This window comes from Oryctolagus cuniculus, chromosome 7 (genome assembly GCF_964237555.1).
Source record: "Oryctolagus cuniculus chromosome 7, mOryCun1.1, whole genome shotgun sequence".
NCBI classification, from domain to species: Eukaryota; Metazoa; Chordata; class Mammalia; order Lagomorpha; family Leporidae; genus Oryctolagus; species Oryctolagus cuniculus.
This window is the reverse complement of record NC_091438.1, coordinates 163,853,221-163,870,180: the sequence shown is the minus strand read 5'-3', so window position 1 is coordinate 163,870,180 and position 16,960 is coordinate 163,853,221. Positions and strand designations below refer to the sequence as shown.

Here is a 16,960-nt window from a genome sequence, read left to right as displayed (position 1 = left end):
CCGCGCTCCCGGCGCCCGCAGCTCACCCACGACCTCCGTCCGCTGGGCGGGCGAGGCGAGGAACCGCGGCAGCTGCTGCCGGTCCTGGGCCCTAGTGGGCGAGAGGCTCTCCAGCCGCAGCGAGAACTTGATGGGCAGCGAGGAGTCGTTCTGCAGCTGCGAAGCGCGCCCGCGTCACGGGGCCCCCCTGCTGCCCCTGCCCGCGGTCAGTGTCCGCGACTTGGCCACAGCGGCGGTGGGGACCTCACGAGCCCTTTCCCGGGCTGGTGGGCAGCCGCCGTCCTGCCCTCCCGGGCACGCCCTCCCCCTGGACGGCACGCTGTCCCTGACCCCAGCTGAGCCTCCGGGACCCCATCTGGGGGGTGAGAAGGCGGGCGTCCCTCAGACAGACGGCCACCCCTGCCCCCCAGGGCAGCAACACGAGGAAGGGAGCTCTGCCAAGGCCCTACGGTGGGCGGGAGGGGCCGGGGCGGGGGGCAGACTGGCTCTCCAGCTAGCTGGGCACGGCTGGCCCCTGCAGGCCGGGGCAGGTCACCTTGAAGGTCGAGGACACCGACTCCCTGGCGATCACGTAGCCCATGTTGAGGACGCCGCCGTCCACGGAGCACGTGATCAGCGGTGCCACGCCAGTGCCCAGGAGGGTGAGGGTGAGGGTGCCTCTCTTGGTAGCCACGTCCAGCGTTTCTTGAGCCTGAGGAGGCCACGTCCCTTAGCCAGGGCAGCATCAGCCAGAGGGTGGCGGGCAGCCCTGTCTGGGTGTACCCAGTGCCTGGCTCCTGGCCTCTGACTTCCGCGATGCCGGGGCCCAGGAGGGTGGCGGCCGGGGCGCCTGGGTGCAGTGGCCCAGGGGAGCTCGGGACTCACCAGGGTGCTCTCGTGGGGGGAGAAGCACAGCACCAGGGCCTGGGTCTCGCCCGCGTGCAGCCTGCTCAGGGGATTCAGCAGGACGAAGGGGCCGTCGGGGTTCAGCAGCGAGAACTCCACCTGGGGCCGGCGTTGGGAGGGGCGCTGAGCTGTGTGGGCCGGCCACAGGCCCCCCGCTCCCGGCCCGGCGCGGACACGGTACCACGAGGTCCTCGGAGGAGATGTTCTGGATCGAGACCTTCTTGATGCCGCGGTGTCCTGGGACGGGCAGGGAGGCCGCGGTCACGGCACGGCCCCCGGCCCCAGGGAGAGCCCTGCCCTGCCCGGACCCCAGGGGGACTCACCGACGGCGACGTCGCCAAAGTTGAAGACGGTCTTGCCCTTGTCGGACGTCACCACGATGGGCGGTGCCACCGTTGGGCACCACAGCTCCAGGTACAGGGTGTTGTGGGGGCTGGGGGGCGAGGGCAAGTCGAGGGCGGAGCCAGGAGGCCCTGTGCCCACCCAGGCCTGGATCTACTTGGCCCTTCCTAGCCCGCACACTCCACACCTGAAGGTCAGGGGCTCTGCTCCCTTCCTGTCCTTGATGTCACCGCTGGCGACCACACAGGGAACCACGAACTTGTTGAACTTGCCCTGGAAGGCCCTGGCCAGCGCGGCCTGGGCAGCCTGGAACTCTTCGGCACTGCAATGGAGCCGGCACGCTGCCCACGGGCCCCTGCCCTCCCACCTGCCCGCAGCGCGGAGGCTTGGCCCCTGGCCCCTGGCTGGAGCCAGACCACCCCCACCCGGAGGGAGTACTCTGGGGAAGGAGGTTCCGGGTGTTGGGCTGAAGGGCCACCCTGGGTCCTAGCCACGGCTGTCCCCTTTTATCTGACCAGCTGGCTTCCCACCCTTCTCAGCTCCTGGGGTGGCCTCTCCATGGGCAGAGAGGGAGGAGAGCAGGGGCCTTTGTCCTGTAACTTGAGAGCCACGTCTCTGCTCGGAAGGCCGTGGTCTGGGCACCAGCCTCCCCGGCTGCTCCTGGGGACACCAGGCCCAGGGAGGGGAGCTCCTGGATCTAGCTGCACCTGAACCAGCCGGGGCTGCAGGTGTTGTGTGGGGGAACAGTCTCCCTGGGGTGGGCTGGGTTCCGTCAGAGGGGCCCACCTGGCCTTGAGCTCCTGCCTCTGTAGCCCCAGGCTGTGGGAGATGGAGGCCCGGTAGCGGTCGCGGCCCTGCAGGCGCATCGGGGCCAGGGACTGTCTCCGGAACTCCTTCCTCTGGGTGATGGTGTCTTTCCGGAGCTGTGAGCAGGTGCTGGCTGTGGGGCCGCCCTGGGTTCTGCCCTCTGGCCAGCAGGCCCCACAGGGGTCCCACGGCTCCTCCAGGGCCCAGCCCCCAACCGGCCCCTGCAAAGGCTGATGGAGGGGGGGTGTCCTGGGGGCAGGGGAGGCCCCACGGAGACCCCACCCCGCAGGCTGCTCCGGAGTCTGGAGTCTGCCTTCGCCACCTGGGAAACTCCAGCCCAGGCAGCTGAAGGGCCCACCAGAACCAGCCCATGCCCCGCCCGCGCCCAGGCACCGATTTGGACTCCGTATCCTTGCTCAGGGTCTGGAGGGCTTCCTGGCGGATCAGATCATTGGGTAGCACGGGCCGGAAGGCCACCTGGACCAGGCACCTCTGTGGGCAGAGCCGGCAGGGCAGTGGGTTCCGGGCCCTGCCCACCTGAGCATCCTGCGCCCCCAACCATGGTCCCCGAGTCCCCTCAAGGTGACCCCTTCTTTGGGAGTTCAGCCTGGACGTGGCCCTTGCAGGAGGCAGGGTGGGCTGCAGCCCAGGACCATGAAGCCCCCTACTGTGCATGTGGACCAGAGGGACGGGGCGGGGAGCAGGGTGCTGGGTGGAGGCACCAACACTGGGCTCCTTGAGACGGGTGCTGTGGCCTCTCTGCCCTCCTTCTGTGAGGTCCACGCCAGCTGGCCCCACGGTCTGCAGGCCCCTCCTCCGTCCCGGTCCCCCTTGGCCCCTGCTTGGCTCTGATGAAGGGCGAGGTGGACTCCCACAGCTGATGCCCAGGCTGGATTCCCGTGGTCAGTGGGCGAGCAGGTCCCCTGGGCAGTCTGAGCCCCTTCTCCCCGCTGGCCACGGGGCCCTGCTCACCTTTCCCGGCAGCACGGTCCCCACCGAGGGTGAGATGGTGATGGGCGAGTCCGGGGGCAGCAGGAACTCGAAAGATGTGGGCCCCACCGGGGAGGGCTCCTCCGAGCCGATGCGCGGCACCGAGTGGGTCAGCGAGTTCATGCTCAGGTGTGAGTTGATCACGTAGACCGCGGCCACCGACGTGCTGTACAGCGCTGTGGCCGCAAACTTGATGTGGTAGTGGGACAGCTCCAGGGGTGGGTGAACCCCCACGGCTCGGCAGGACAGCTTGAAGCACCTGGGGGTGACCGGCAGAGCGGCACTCAGCCTGGGGGCGCCCGGCAGGAGCAGCGTCCAGCCTGGGGTGGCCAGCAGGAGTGGGGTGGCCAGCAGGAGCGGCACTCAGCCTGGGGTGGCCAGCAGGAGTGGGGCGGCCAGCAGGAGCGGCACTCAGCCTGGGGCGGCCAGCAGGAGTGGGGTGGCCAGCAGGAGCGGCACTCAGCCTGGGGTGGCCAGCAGGAGTGGCACTCAGCCTGGGGCGGCCAGCAGGAGTGGGGGTGGCCAGCAGGAGTGGCACTCAGCCTGGGGCGGCCAGCAGGAGTGGGGCGGCCAGCAGGCGTGGCACTCAGCCTGGGGTGGCCAGCAGGAGTGGGGCGGCCAGCAGGAGTGGGGCGGCCAGCAGGAGCGGCACTCAGCCTGGGGTGGCCAGCAGGAGTGGGGGTGGCCAGCAGGCGTGGCACTCAGCCTGGGGTGGCCAGCAGCAGCAGCGTCCAGCCTGGTGGTGGCCAGCAGGAGTGGGGGTGGCCAGCAGGAGCGGCACTCAGCCTGGGGCGGCCAGCAGGAGTGGGGCGGCCAGCAGGAGTGGCACTCAGCCTGGGGTGGCCAGCAGGAGTGGGGCGGCCAGCAGGAGCGGCACTCAGCCTGGGGCGGCCAGCAGGAGCAGCGTCCAGCCTGGTGGTGGCCGGCAGGAGTGGGGGCGATGGCAGGAGCAGCGTCCAGCGAGCCTCCTGGGCTTCGGCTGCAGTGGTAGCGCTCGCCGCTCAGGCTGGCACAGTGGAAACCCTGACCCCTGTGCTCATGCTGGGTGCCCAGAGCTGAGACAGCGCAGAGGAGGTGGCTATGAGATACTCAGAGATCTAAAAAGCAGCACTGGGGGCCGGCGCCGTGGCTCAGTTGGTTAATCCTCCGCCTGCAGTGCCAGCATCCCATATGGGTGCCGGGGTCTAGTCCCGGTTGCTCCTCTTCCAGTCCAGCTCTCTGCTGTGGCCTGGGAGGGCAGTGGAGGATGGCCCGAGTGCTTGGGCCCCTGCACCTGCACGGGAGACCAGGAGGAAGCACCTGGCTCCTGGCTTCGGATCGGCATAGCTCTGGCCGTGGCAGCCATTTTGGGGGTGAACCAACGGAAGGAAGACCTTTCTCTCTGTCTGTCTCTCTCACTGTCTATAACTCTACCGGTCAAATAAGTGAAAAAAAAAAAAAAGTAGTGCTGGGGTGGGCGTTGCGGCGCGGGGTCAAGCCACCGTGTGGGGTGCCCGCATCCCTTCTCAGGGCGCCTGTTCCAACCCCGGCTGCTCTGCTTCCCATGCGGCTTCCTGCTCATGCTCCCGGCCGTCCGCCGATGGCGGCCTGAGTGCTGGGCCCCTGCTGCCCCGATCAGAGACCCAAACGGAGTTCCTGGCTCCTGCCTCTGGCCTGGCCTCGTCCTGGCTGTCGGAGGCACATGGGGAGGGAAAGGGAGGATGCAAGAGGGCTGTCCGTCACTCTGCCTTTCCAACACATCAATAGATCTTGGGCCAGAACTGTGGCCAGTGGGTTAAGCCGCCGCTTGCATCCATGGCAGAGTGCCCACTCGAGTCCCAGCTCTCCGGCTCCCGCTAATGGCCTGGGAAGGCAGCTGGGGGTGGTCTAAGCACTTGGGCCCTGCCACCCATGTGGGGGACAAAGGTGGCGCTCTTGGCCGCTGGCTTTAGCCTCGCCCAGCCCTGGCTGTTGTGGGCATTTGGGGAGTGAACCAGCAGATGGAAGACTTCTCTGTGTGTTACTCTGACTTCAAATAAATAAATAAATCTTTTAAAAATATTTGAAAGTCAGAGTTGGAGTGGAAGGGAGAGAGGGAAAGGGAACCAGGGAGAGGGAGAGGGAGAGGTGATAGAGGGAGAGAAATCTTCCATCCACGGGTTCACTCTCCAACGGCCAGGGCTGGGCCAGGCTGAAGCCAGGCATTTCATCCGGGTCTCCCATGTGGATGGCAGGGGCCAAGGCGCACCAGCAAGAAACTAGATTAGAGGTGGAGCAGCCGGGACTGGAACCGGTGCCCATGTGGGATACTAGTGCTGCAGGTGGCAGCTTAACCTGCTGGCCATGGCCCCGGCCCCTGCCCCCATAAATCTTCTAGAAGATTCAGAGTGGAGACGTCACTGAGGTGATCGTTCCGAATTGGACAGCGAGAGCACGGACAGTGTGACAGACGCTGCGCGTGGAGGTGAGTTTTGGTGGAGTCCCTCCCAGGGCTGGCGCCGTCCTCGTGGGCCGTCCAGTTCTTCAACTCCTGTTTCCTTCTGCACCACGCGCTGTGCCGCGCTCTGGGGGGACTCAGGGAGCCCCACGGGCTCCTCCTTCGTCTCCGCTGCTCCCAGAAGCAAAGCTGTGGCCTCCCGCCCAGGGCTGCATCTCCAGGGTCCTCCCGAGACCGCCAGAGGCTGTCAGCGCCATGACTCGGGGGCCCTGGACAAAGAGCGGGGACGGTGGTCACAGTTCATCTGCACAGGTGGCTGAGAAAACGCGTCCATCTGCCATCGCTTCTTTCCCCCAGAGAAGCCCAGGAGGGAACGCCCGGCTCCCTGTCCGTCTCACTCAGGACCCAGTGCAGCGCCCATGGGATCTGTGCCGCTCCTGGCCGCAGACTCCTGGCTCCCTCCCCTGAGTGGGCTGTGCTGTCCGCCCTGGGCCTCGCCCTGGGCATTTGCAAATGGCCCCCTCAGCCCGGGGTGGTGGCCATGTGGACAGTGGCACCCAGATTTTTCTGTTCTCTGGGAGAGTCAGGATCGGCGTTGGTTCCATTTTCTTTAAATGTCTGCAAGAATTCACTGGTGGAAACATCCGGATTTTTCATTGTGGGATGCTTTTATATCTTGGGTGCCATTCCTGAACAGTCTGGTTTTTTCCGGTCTGGTCAGGTGGGAGGTTGTGTGTCGAGGCAGCTGTCCACTTCAGCCGCAGCCGCAGTGCCCTGGCTGATGTGTGCGGGGCCCGAGGGAGGCCCCTCTGCGTGCCCGGCCCTGCCAGGCGCCGCACTTACACGCGTGGGCTTCTCTGGTCCGTGTGTGGCTCCCACTTCATCAGCGTCTGCCTGCGAGCTCGTCTTTCCTTGTCCTTTCTTTGGGTTTCATCTCTGCTCTTTTTCAGTTCCTGGAAAGAAAGCTCAGACGACTGATTTTCAAACTGTCTTCTAGATATGCGATTCCAGCTAGGACTTCCCACTAAGCTCCGCCTTCAACGGTTCCCAGTGTCCGGAGTGGGCGCGTGCGAAGCGGGACCCTCTGCTGTGCGGGCACGGGTCTGTCGCGATGACACGAGGACGAGGTGCAGGATGCGGAAATCAGGGTGGGCGTCGCGGTGCTGGAGGTTAAGCCGCCACCCGCGACGCTGGCCTCCCGTATCAGCGCTGGCTTGAGTCCCGGCTGTTCCGCTGCTGGTCCAGCTCCCTGCTCGTGTGCGTGGGAAGGCAGTGGAGGATGTGGCCCTGCCACCCCATGGGAGACCCGGTTGGAGTTCTTGGCTCTGTCCGGCCAGCCCTGGCTGTTGTGGCTATTTCGGGAGTGAACCAGCAGATGGAAGACGTATAACTCTCTTTCCCTGTCACTCTGCCTTTCAGCTAAATAAACAGATCTTTTAAAAAGCAGAACGCAGTCCCTGACCTCGGGGAGCAGCTGTCGCACCTGCGTGTGACCCTCCAGGCCTCTGCACCCTGCCGGGCACGGCAGCAGGGCCGGTCCCCTGGTCCCCTACGTGATGTGGTTTGGAGGCCCAGCTGCACCCACGCGTGCTTTGTCCACAGCTGCAACGATGGGCAGTAAAGTGAGTGGCCTGGGACCAGCAGGTGGGCTTGAGGAGAGAGAACAGGCTGTGGGTTTATTTCTGCAGCAGAGAAACGCCAGGCATGAGCCGTCTTCGGGGTGAGGGTCCCCCAGGTCGGGCGCCAGGGTTGTTGGGTGTGTGAGGACAGAGCGTGGGCCGGGCGGGAGGCAGAGCTGAGGAAGCTGTGACCCCTCGGGCCAGCCGCTGTGGCTCAGGAGAAGCAGGCGCACGGGAGGCGCAGCTCCTGACCAAGCTGCGCGAGGGGAGCGCGGAGGCTCCGGACGCGGCGTGAACGCCTCCCCCAGGGACCGGGGCGCCTCGAAACGGTCACACTGGAAACTGGGTTGCCCCACGTGCAGCCACGGAGTTACCCGAGGCGCTCAACAGACACCAAAGGGGCGTGGCCAGCAAACCCTCCGTGCGTGGGAGACAGATTGGTCTCGCTTCATCAGGAAACCTTGGAGGAGCCGCGGAGACACGGGAGACAAAGGCAGTGTGGCCGGCAGAGGTCTTGCACCTGCTGGTTCACTCTGGGGAGGGGGCTTTTACCAGCAACAAAGCCAGAATAACAGAAACCTGCATGCAAACAGCGACTCTACCGTGTCTCGCCTCTCCCACCCCACGGGAACGGACTGGAGACCCAGGCGTAAACGCGGTGGCCGGTGCCGTGCCGAGGACAGCCGCTGCCGGCTGTGCTGACGCCAGCAGCCCACATCAGAGTGCGGCTCAAGTCTCGGCTGCTCCGCTTCCAATCCAGCTCCCTGCTAGCGCACCTGGGGGGCAGCAGGAGGTGGCCCACGTGCTTGGGCCGCTGCGCCCTGAGGGAGGCCAGCATGGAGCTCCAGGCTCCCGGCTTCGGCCTGGCTCAGCCCCGGCTGTTGCAGCCATTTGGGGAGGGATGGGCGGATGCAAGAGCTGTCCCTTCCTGTCTGGAACTCCGCCTTTCACATAAACCCGCAGATAAATCAACCTTTAAAAATTGTAGACATGCAAAATTTTTACAAGCAATGCTTTGTGACCTTGGTTAGGAGAAAACTTCTTGCATATGACACCAAACGGTTGCTTGACACGTTGAAAGAAATCAATAAACATGACTTGACCAAGATCAAACGCTTTCGCTGTCTGGAAGGCAGAGAAAATGCAAGGCCCACGGACCAGGAAAACGCGCGCGGACACAACAGAGGGCTTGAGTGGAGCCCTCCACTCCGCCTGAGAAGCCAACAGAAGGGCCGGGCACTCCTCGCCGGGGGGGTGGGGGGTGGGGGGGGCTGGGCAGGCTCGCAGGAAATGCGCACGCTGACCACCACGCGTTCTTTACACCGAGCTGATCCTCTTCAATTCCGTTTTTACCTCTCGTCTTTTTTTGTTTGTTTGTTTTCAGGCAGAGTGGACAGTGTGAGAGAGAGACAGAGAGAAAGGTCTTCCTTTGCCGTTGGGTCACCCTCCAATGGCCGCCGCGGCCGGCGCACCGCGCTGATCCGATGGCAGGAGCCAGGAGCCAGGTGCTTCTCCTGGTCTCCCATGGGGTGCAGGGCCCAAGTACCTGGGCCATCCTCCACTGCCCTCCCGGGCCACAGCAGAGAGCTGGCCTGGAAGAGGGGCAACCGGGACAGAATCCGGTGCCCCGACCGGGACTAGAACCCGGTGTGCCGGCGCCGCAGGCGGAGGATTAGCCTAGTGAGCCGTGGCGCTGGCCATTCCCTCTTGTCTTAAACGTTTGTCTGAGAGGCAAAGACACAGCAAGCGAGGACGAGACTGAGCGCTCCCATCCACAGCTGCCATGTCACGCTCTACGCCACCGCGGACTCCGCCAGCAAGAGGTGGTCCCTGGACTGTGCACCCCAGATAGGAGCCGCACAGACCCGAATTCTGCGACCACGACGGTGACCTGAGGGATATGTGCCCCCCACCCCTCACACACACACAGGGCGCTGGGCCCTCGCCTCCCGCTGGCCCCTGCACGCGGCTCACCGGTTGATCTCAGACTTGCAGACCAGCTCGAAGCTGTACTCCTTGGCCCGCGTGGGCTGGAAGGTGACCTCCAGCTGCACGGTCTCCAGGGGCAGGATTGTCCCGAACCCATCGTTGGGCTGGATGTCCACAAACTGGCAACAGAAATGCAGCCGGGCCCAGGGTCACGGGGGCTGCCGCACGGGGCGTGCAAGTGGACATGGGGCAGCCTGGGGGTTGGCGGGCTTCAGGGGCCACTCAGAGAAAGTTCTGGAAGGCAGGCAGTGGAGTCAGGAGCCCTGTGGGTGCACTGGACCAGAGAGACAAAGGGAGAGAGGCAGGCCAGGGGCGTGGGGCCCAGGAGCAGCACCAGCTGGGAGGCGGGGGGGGGGGGGCCTGGATGTGGGTGTGCAGGGCAGTCTGGCCCTGGAGCAGGGGCTGCCGCGTCCGTCCCCGCCCCCCCCAGCCGTGTCCCCTGTGTCCTCAGGGCTTGGCGACGGGAGATACCTTGGGGAGTCTGACGAAGCCAAACTCCTGGGGCAGCAGCGAGTGGTTGAAGAGGTCGATCTCGGCCCTGACGGCCTCGTAGACGGTGCAGTGGCCAAAGTCCAGCTGGGAGGGGGTCATCTCCAGGTCCGAGGTGGTGACCACGGCGTGGACGGTGAAGCCCACTGGCTTGACCTGAGGCACAAAGGGCAAGCGTGTGCTCCCAGCCCCCCACCGCCCTGCACAAAGGCCCCGGACACGAGGGCAGGAGTGTGGGGGCTGCCCCGCCACCAACAGCCGTGTCCAGAACGCACGTCTCAGAGCCCACGTCCCTGCAGCAGCCACGCTGTGCATGCACCCATGTGCCAGTGAGGGGAACTCCGTGGGCACACACGTGTAATGTGTGAGCACGCGTGTCTGTGTGCATGGCGTATGGTGCATGGGGCACACTGTGTACGCATGCGTGGGTTGGGTGACTGGGACACAACCCGGGCCGGCCCAGTGCAGGACCCAGAGACCCAGCAGAAGCCTCCCCTCCTCCCTACCGTGGAGGGGCTGCGCGGGCAGCAGGCACCCCCAGAGGGCGCAGGGCTCGACCTCCTGGAGAAGCCCTAGTCCTGCACCCCAGGCGCGTGCCCTCACAGACCTGGTCAGCCACCCATATGGTCATCGGGGCCTCCAGGACGCGGCTCTCGGGGTCGAAATACTTGTGTGCGTCCTCTGGAAGGGAGTGCCTGAAAGGCAGGGGCACGAGCCACGCTCACCCACGCGGCGCTGACGGCCAGAGCCGCGTGGGGCCCAGCTGACGGCCAGAGCCGCGTGGGGCCCCGCTGACGGCCAGAGCCGCGTGGGGGCCCGCTGACGGCCAGAGCCGCGTGGGGCCCCGCTGACGGCCAGAGCCGCGTGGGGCCCGCTGACGGCCAGAGCCGCCTGGGGCCCCGCTGACGGCCAGAGCCGCGTGGGGCCCCGCTGACGGCTGAGGGACGTTCAGCAGTTGTTTCCGGAGACGTGCACGCGCATTCCACAGCCGCGTGTCAGGTAACACAGAGTGAAACACATCCCTGAACATCCCCTTGGAATGCAGACCATTTAACAAACAGTTTGTTCTCCAGACAGAAAAACCCCAGCGTCAGAGATGCCGGCGAGGAGACAGGCGGGGAGGAGTCGGCGGCATGGCGGGGGGGGGGGGGGGTGCAGTCAGAGCAACGAGCAGCTCTGGTTCCAGCAGGTCCCCCAGCTGTGCCCAGCCCGGCCCCTGGGTCCCACCCCCTACACCCACGGGCAGATTCCCCACCCTGGGTCCCACCCCCCACACCCTCGGGCAGATTTCCCACCCTGGGTCCCACCCCCCACACCCACGGGCAGATTTCCCACCCTGGGTCCCACCCCCCACACCCTCGGGCAGATTTCCCACCCCTGGGTCCCACCCCCCACGCCCACGGGCAGATTTCCCACCCTGGGTCCCACCTCCCACACCCACAGGCAGATTTCCCACCCCTGGGTCCAACCTCCCACGCCCACGGGCAGATTTCCCACCCCTGGGTCCCACCTCCCACACCCACGGGCAGATTTCCCACCCCTGGGTCCCACCCCCCACACCCACGGGCAGATTTCCCACCCTGGGTCCCACCCCCCACACCCACAGGCAGATTTCCCACCCTGGGTCCCACCTCCCACACCCACGGGCAGATTTCCCACCCTGGGTCCCACCTCCCACACCCACGGGCAGATTTCCCACCCTGGGTCCCACCTCCCACACCCACAGGCAGATTTCCCACCCCTGGGTCCCACCTCCCACGCCCACGGGCAGATTTCCCACCCCTGGGTCCCACCTCCCACACCCACAGGCAGATTTCCCACCCTGGGTCCCACCTCCCACGCCCACGGGCAGATTTCCCACCCTGGGTCCCACCTCCCACGCCCACGGGCAGATTTCCCACCGCTGGGTCCCAGCTCCCACGCCCACGGGCAGATTTCCCACCCCTGGGTCCCACCTCCCACACCCACAGGCAGATTTCCCACCCCTGGGTCCCACCTCCCACGCCCACGGGCAGATTTCCCACCCCTGGGTCCCACCTCCCACACCCATAGGCAGATTTCCCACCCCTGGGTCCCACCTCCCACGCCCACGGGCAGATTTCCCACCCCTGGGTCCCACCTCCCACACCCACAGGCAGATTTCCCACCCCTGGGTCCCACCTCCCACGCCCACGGGCAGATTTCCCACCCCTGGGTCCCACCTCCCACACCCACAGGCAGATTTCCCACCCTGGGTCCCACCTCCCACGCCCACGGGCAGATTTCCCACCCCTGGGTCCCACCTCCCACACCCACAGGCAGATTTCCCACCCCTGGGTCCCACCTCCCACACCCACAGGCAGATTTCCCACCCTGGGTCCCACCTCCCACGCCCACGGGCAGATTTCCCACCCTGGGTCCCACCTCCCACGCCCACGGGCAGATTTCCCACCCCTGGGTCCCACCTCCCACGCCCACGGGCAGATTTCCCACCCCTGGGTCCCACCTCCCACACCCACAGGCAGATTTCCCACCCTGGGTCCCACCTCCCACACCCACAGGCAGATTTCCCACCCTGGGTCCCACCTCCCACGCCCACGGGCAGATTTCCCACCCCTGGGTCCCAGCTCCCACGCCCACAGGCAGATTTCCCACCCTGGGTCCCACCCCCCACACCCACAGGCAGATTTCCCACCCCTGGGTCCCACCCCCCACACCCTCGGGCAGATTTCCCACCCCTGGGTCCCACCTCCCACGCCCACAGGCAGATTTCCCACCCTGGGTCCCAGCTCCCGGCCAAGCCCCATCCCTGTCCCTGTCCCTGGCTTGGGGCAGCAGTGGCCCAACCACCACAGTGGGGGTGGAGGGCGGGGGAGCGGGGGCTGGGACCCCCACATCCTCCTCACGCACCCTGGGAGGCAGCAGTGACGGCTCAAGTCCTTGGCTCCCCGCCACCCAGGTGGGAGACCAGGATGGAGCCCCCGGCTCCTGGCTTTGGCCTGGCCCAGCCCTAGCAGCTGTGGGCATTTGGGGAGTCTCTGTCCCCTTAACAAATAAATAAATAAACCTTCCTTTGTCTCTGCCCTTTAATAAATAAACAGATAAATAAAGAAACCAGAACAAACAGGATTCCTTGGCAAGGAGCTCAGGGACAAGCAGGTGACAGGACACCTGAGGACAGGGCCTGGTGCAGAACCCGGGGACACTGCCCGCCACGTCCCAGCAAAGCCAGGGCCAGCGGTCTCCTAGCCCGGCACGGGACGTCCTTGGTGTCCTGGGGGAGTCGGGGGCAGTGTGTGTGGGGGCGTGGCCTAGGATGAAGCGGCCGGCACCAGGGCACCGTGGAGCCCCCTGCCCTCCTGGGCTCAAAGGGCAGGACCTTGAGCTGTGGGTGCGTGGCCCGGGGCTGCTCACCGGGGCAGGAACTTGAGCTGCACGGTGTAGGACGAGAGGGCCTGGATGTAGCCTGTCTCGGGCAGCAGCTCCATGTGGCCCCGCAGCTCTGGGCACACTTCGAACTTCAGACGCAGGGCGGCCTTCGACCTGGCAGGGCGTGGGCACTGGTCAGGCGCTCACAGCACCGGCCGTGAGGTCCTAATCTGAGGATTGTTCGGGCTTCTCCACCCGGCCTGTGCTGCCCACTGGGCCTCAGGGTGGGAGGGCCTGCCCTCCTCGTCCTGGCCAGTCCCGGGGGCCACTCTCCGTGTCCCTGCCACACAAGCTCAGGGAGCGCGGGAGGCCTGGACAGCCTGGCCTTGGTCAGTGACGGCAGCCCCCACAGGCCGCGGCCTCCGTCAGGCTCACCGGGCCTTCCTCTCCCAACGTGAGCCTCCCGTGGCCCGGCGGACCTGAAGGGGGCCCAGCGCCCACTCAGCTCTGGGCAATCAGCCTCTGCCCACTGCTCTTGCTCCCCGTCCTTATCCTGGGGCCAAAGGGGAAAGGCGGCCTCAAAGGGCAGCTGTCCCTGGGCTGCCGGGAGTCACAGCCACGGCTCCGTGATCTTCTAGAACATTCTGGCACCTCCTTTGAGTCCTTGGGTGGTCCTCAAGTGTCTGCAGCCTGGCCAGGGTCTGCTACCCCGGGTCCCTCATGCCCACACGGCCCCAGGGCCGTCTGCGGCGGCTCAGACACAGGGGTGAGGCCGTGCCCAGGGCGCGGGAAGCGGCCGAGAGGCCAGGCCCTCCAGGCGCGAGGACCAAGGGGGCGCCAACGCGCAGCCTCCGCTCGCTCTTGTTCTCGCTCGTGGGCTGGCTGACGCCAGAGCTGCGGTGGCCCCGTCTGCCCCCGGTCTGCGCGTCCCCCTCCCTGCAGGCGGGGCTCGGCCCTGGGCTCTCTGTCAGTCAACACTTGTGCTCCAGCCATGCCTGCAGAACCCGCATGGAACAGGTGCCATCTGAAGAGTCCGGAACAAGTCTGTGTTGTCACGTGTGCCCAGTGCACAGCTGACGGCGAGGCCGTCCACGTTCTCGCGGACACGCTGGTCAGGGTGGAGACGTGCCCGGGGCCCCAGCGCCCCTTCCACGGACCATCCAGACCCTGGGGAGTTGACTTCCACCCAGGTCCGGGGGCGCAGGGCCTGCCCGTGGCCTGTGCCGTTTCTACAAACCCTTTAGGCTCCAGCCCTGGGAGCCCCCTGCTCTGCTCTGCTCACTGACTGCCCTTTGGGGACACGTCTTGTCCTGTGCGTCTCCTGTGCCTGCCAGGGACTATGGGGGCCTTCGGGCTCGCCCAGCACCTGGGCGGCAGCAGCTGGGCGCCTGCTGACTCCCGCGCACCAAACTATTCCTGCAGGGCTCAGAGGTCAGAGTCCAGAATGAACGTAGAGGGCTGAGGTCCAGCAGTGGGCAGGGCCGGCTCCTTTCTCGCCACTTCCAGCTCGGGGCAGGGCAGCACTCCCTGGCTGGGACCCCCTCCCCTGTCTCCCGCTCTGAGACCCCCACACGTGCAGGACGCCGGCTGCCCGGGCAGGGGGGCCTCACCGTGTGTGCACGAGGATGGAGTCCTGGTAGAGACGGCCATACATGCAGATCTTCAGGTCCACGCTGGGCTTCGGCACCCAGACGGGCACGTCCAAGGCAACCCCGACGACTCTGAAATACAACTGCGCCGCCGGGCGCGCTCAGCAACGCGGCCCGCCCCAGCAAGACCGCCGTGGCCGACACGGGGAAGCTCACGGCCGGCCGGCCTCCACCTGGGAAGGCCACGGCCCAGTGAGCCTCTCTCTCTCTCTTTCTAAACACTTGTTTACTCAAAAGTCAGAGCAACAGAGAGATCGTCCGTGGTTCACCCCCAAATGGCTGCAACAGCCAGGCTGGGCCAGGCGGAGCTGGAAGTGGAATCTCAATCCAGGCCCAGGGTGGGCGGCAGGGACCCTGCGGGTCTGCGGGTGCGGCGTGGGCGTGGGCGCCGGGCTGCACTGCGGAGTATGGTGGGCATCAGGACGACGCCTGTGCTGTCATTGGTAACGGTTCCTGGGTCAGATCCTCGAAAGCCCCTCCCTGCCTGCGGCCGGGTGGGCGGGGCCGTGGGGGGCGGGACTGGCGGACTGGCTGATTCTCACACAGGGTGCCGCCCAGCCAGGGAACTTAGCATCGCAAAGTCACTCGGGAGCTGAGGGCAAAGGGCGTGAGAGCCGTGGCCCACGGCGTGTGGGCAGGGTCAGCAGGAACTGAAGGGTCAACGGGGAGACCCAGTGGCGCGCTGGGCCCCTGGCTCCGGCCTGGCCCGGCCCCGGCTGTTGCAGGCTTCTGGGCAGTGAACCACGGAGGGCAGGTCTCTGTCTCTCCAACAACAAAATAATAGAATAAACAAAACTTCAAAGGGGAGGGGTGCAGCAGGGCGGAGCACGCCTGGTCCCGACACCGCAGGGCTCGGGGCGGCCGCGGCCGGGACGCGGGAGGCGCTGACAGGGCTGGGGGGGATGCGGAGGTGCAGTGGTCCAGCTAACGGCTCCATCACAGTTTAACTCGACAAACGCGTGAAGACGCTGGCAGGAAACGAATGACAACTTTAGCCTCTGAGAAACCAAGAAAGCCGCTTCCAGTGACTCAGAGCTGCTCTGTGAGACTGCACACGCGTGTGCACGATGCATGTGTGCACGTGAGCACACACCTGTACGTGTGTGCCTACATGTGCAGTGATGTGCCAACCACGTATGCCGCCAAGCAGCCTTGCACGCACACACGCGCAGAGCATGCCGGGACCCGCACACAGGGCGACGGCGGCGTGCGGCACCAGGACTCACCGTCGGGCACTGTGGGTTCTTAAACACCACCTTGAACCTGGCTTGGACCTCTCCCGGGATGACAGGCCTGAAGGTGAGCGGCACCTTGACCGAGCAGAAGGGCCCGATCTCGCCCTCTGTTTCCTGGGTAGGAAGACAGGCACCTGCGGTCAGCCGGCCACAGTCTCAATGAGGTGCCTCCCGCTGACCCTCAGGAGGGCCACGGCCCTGCAGGGCTGAGTGGTGGCCTCACGTGGGCTCTGGTCCTGAGTCCGGCCCTGCCAGGGAGGACTTAGCGCTGTGTGGTCCCAGTCTGAGCCCCGCTCCAAGCCCCCCCACCCCCCTCAAGGGCACACAGGACCCTGTGCCCAGCTTAGGGGGTGGCCTGGTACCACCGAGACCACATGGTGCCTGGAGGTTGCAAGTCAAGGTGGGGGGACACCGCACAGCCTGGCTGTGGTCACTTGGAAGAGCCCCTGGGAGTGGGGCCGTGGGTCACGGGAGCAGCTAGGGCCGGAGGGGCTGCCGCGAGCAGACAACCTCCCCCAGCGTGATCTCCATCTGTCCCTCGCTGGGAGCCATCGTCGTCACCACAGGGGCCGCAAATGCTCCCTCTGGTTCTGGAAGACAAGGGGTGTCTGGACGTGAGGGGGCTGGGCCTGCCCAGGCCTGCCTGGGACTCGGCCACCCAAGCCCACAGAGCCAGGCTGTCCCTCCCTGCGGCCCACCTGGGATGTGGGGGCTGCAGGAGGAGGACCCTGAGGTGCTGCAGGAAGGGCTGATGGGCAGGGGTGCGGCCTGCAGGGGGCACCAGCGCGCAGGTGGAGCCACCTGTTCTCGGGACAGGTGTTAGGGACTGGGGTGGGGAGGGCCCCTAAGTCTGACTTCTTTTTTTATGATTTATTTATTTGAAAGTCAGAGTTACAGACAGAGAGGAAGAGACAGAGATATTTTCCACCTGCTGGCTGTCTCCCCAGATGGCTGCAAGGACCAGGGCTGGCCAGGCTGAAGCCAGGAGCTTCCTCTGGGTCTGCCAGGCGGTGCCGGGGCCCAAGCACTTGGGCCATCTTCCGATGCTTCCCCAGCAGCATTAGCAAGGAGCTGGGTGGGAAGTGGAGCAGCTGAGTCTTGAACCAGTGCCCACGTGGGATGCTGGCTCCACTGGCAGAGGCTTCACCTGGGCCCAGGCCACGGCGCCGACCCCGAGGTCGCTTGTTATTG

The 16,960-nt window shown here is 65.9% G+C and overlaps 1 protein-coding gene and 1 long non-coding RNA gene across 16 annotated transcripts in view; one reads left to right on the top strand and one right to left on the bottom strand.

Moving 5' to 3' along the window:
- The window catches only part of CFAP74 (cilia and flagella associated protein 74), a 63,137-nt gene that overhangs the window by 2,490 nt on the left and 43,687 nt on the right, over window positions 1–16,960 (bottom strand). For 14 of the 15 annotated variants that reach the window (XR_011390921.1, XR_011390922.1, XR_011390923.1 and 11 more), the window contains 16 exons: window positions 16,280–16,359; window positions 15,761–15,883; window positions 14,496–14,617; window positions 12,931–13,059; window positions 10,145–10,232; window positions 9,520–9,693; window positions 9,034–9,167; window positions 3,007–3,283; window positions 2,428–2,526; window positions 2,014–2,150; window positions 1,415–1,549; window positions 1,209–1,318; window positions 1,067–1,122; window positions 865–984; window positions 536–691; window positions 27–156 (listed from right to left, as the gene is read on the bottom strand). Coding sequence is in view for 11 of the 15 variants with exons in the window: in XM_070079400.1 (XP_069935501.1) it covers window positions 27–156; window positions 536–691; window positions 865–984; window positions 1,067–1,122; window positions 1,209–1,318; window positions 1,415–1,549; window positions 2,014–2,150; window positions 2,428–2,526; window positions 3,007–3,283; window positions 9,034–9,167; window positions 9,520–9,693; window positions 10,145–10,232; window positions 12,931–13,059; window positions 14,496–14,617; window positions 15,761–15,883; window positions 16,280–16,359 (2,070 nt within the window). In the remaining 4 variants the exon portion in view is untranslated. The remainder of the gene's footprint in view (window positions 1–26; window positions 157–535; window positions 692–864; window positions 985–1,066; window positions 1,123–1,208; window positions 1,319–1,414; window positions 1,550–2,013; window positions 2,151–2,427; window positions 2,527–3,006; window positions 3,284–9,033; window positions 9,168–9,519; window positions 9,694–10,144; window positions 10,233–12,930; window positions 13,060–14,495; window positions 14,618–15,760; window positions 15,884–16,279; window positions 16,360–16,960) is intronic. The other variant, XM_070079403.1, reaches the window with a different exon arrangement.
- LOC138850745 (uncharacterized) lies at window positions 70–8,167 on the top strand. The gene is made up of 2 exons (XR_011390925.1): window positions 70–205; window positions 521–8,167. It is a non-coding gene; the product is annotated as an uncharacterized lncRNA (long non-coding RNA).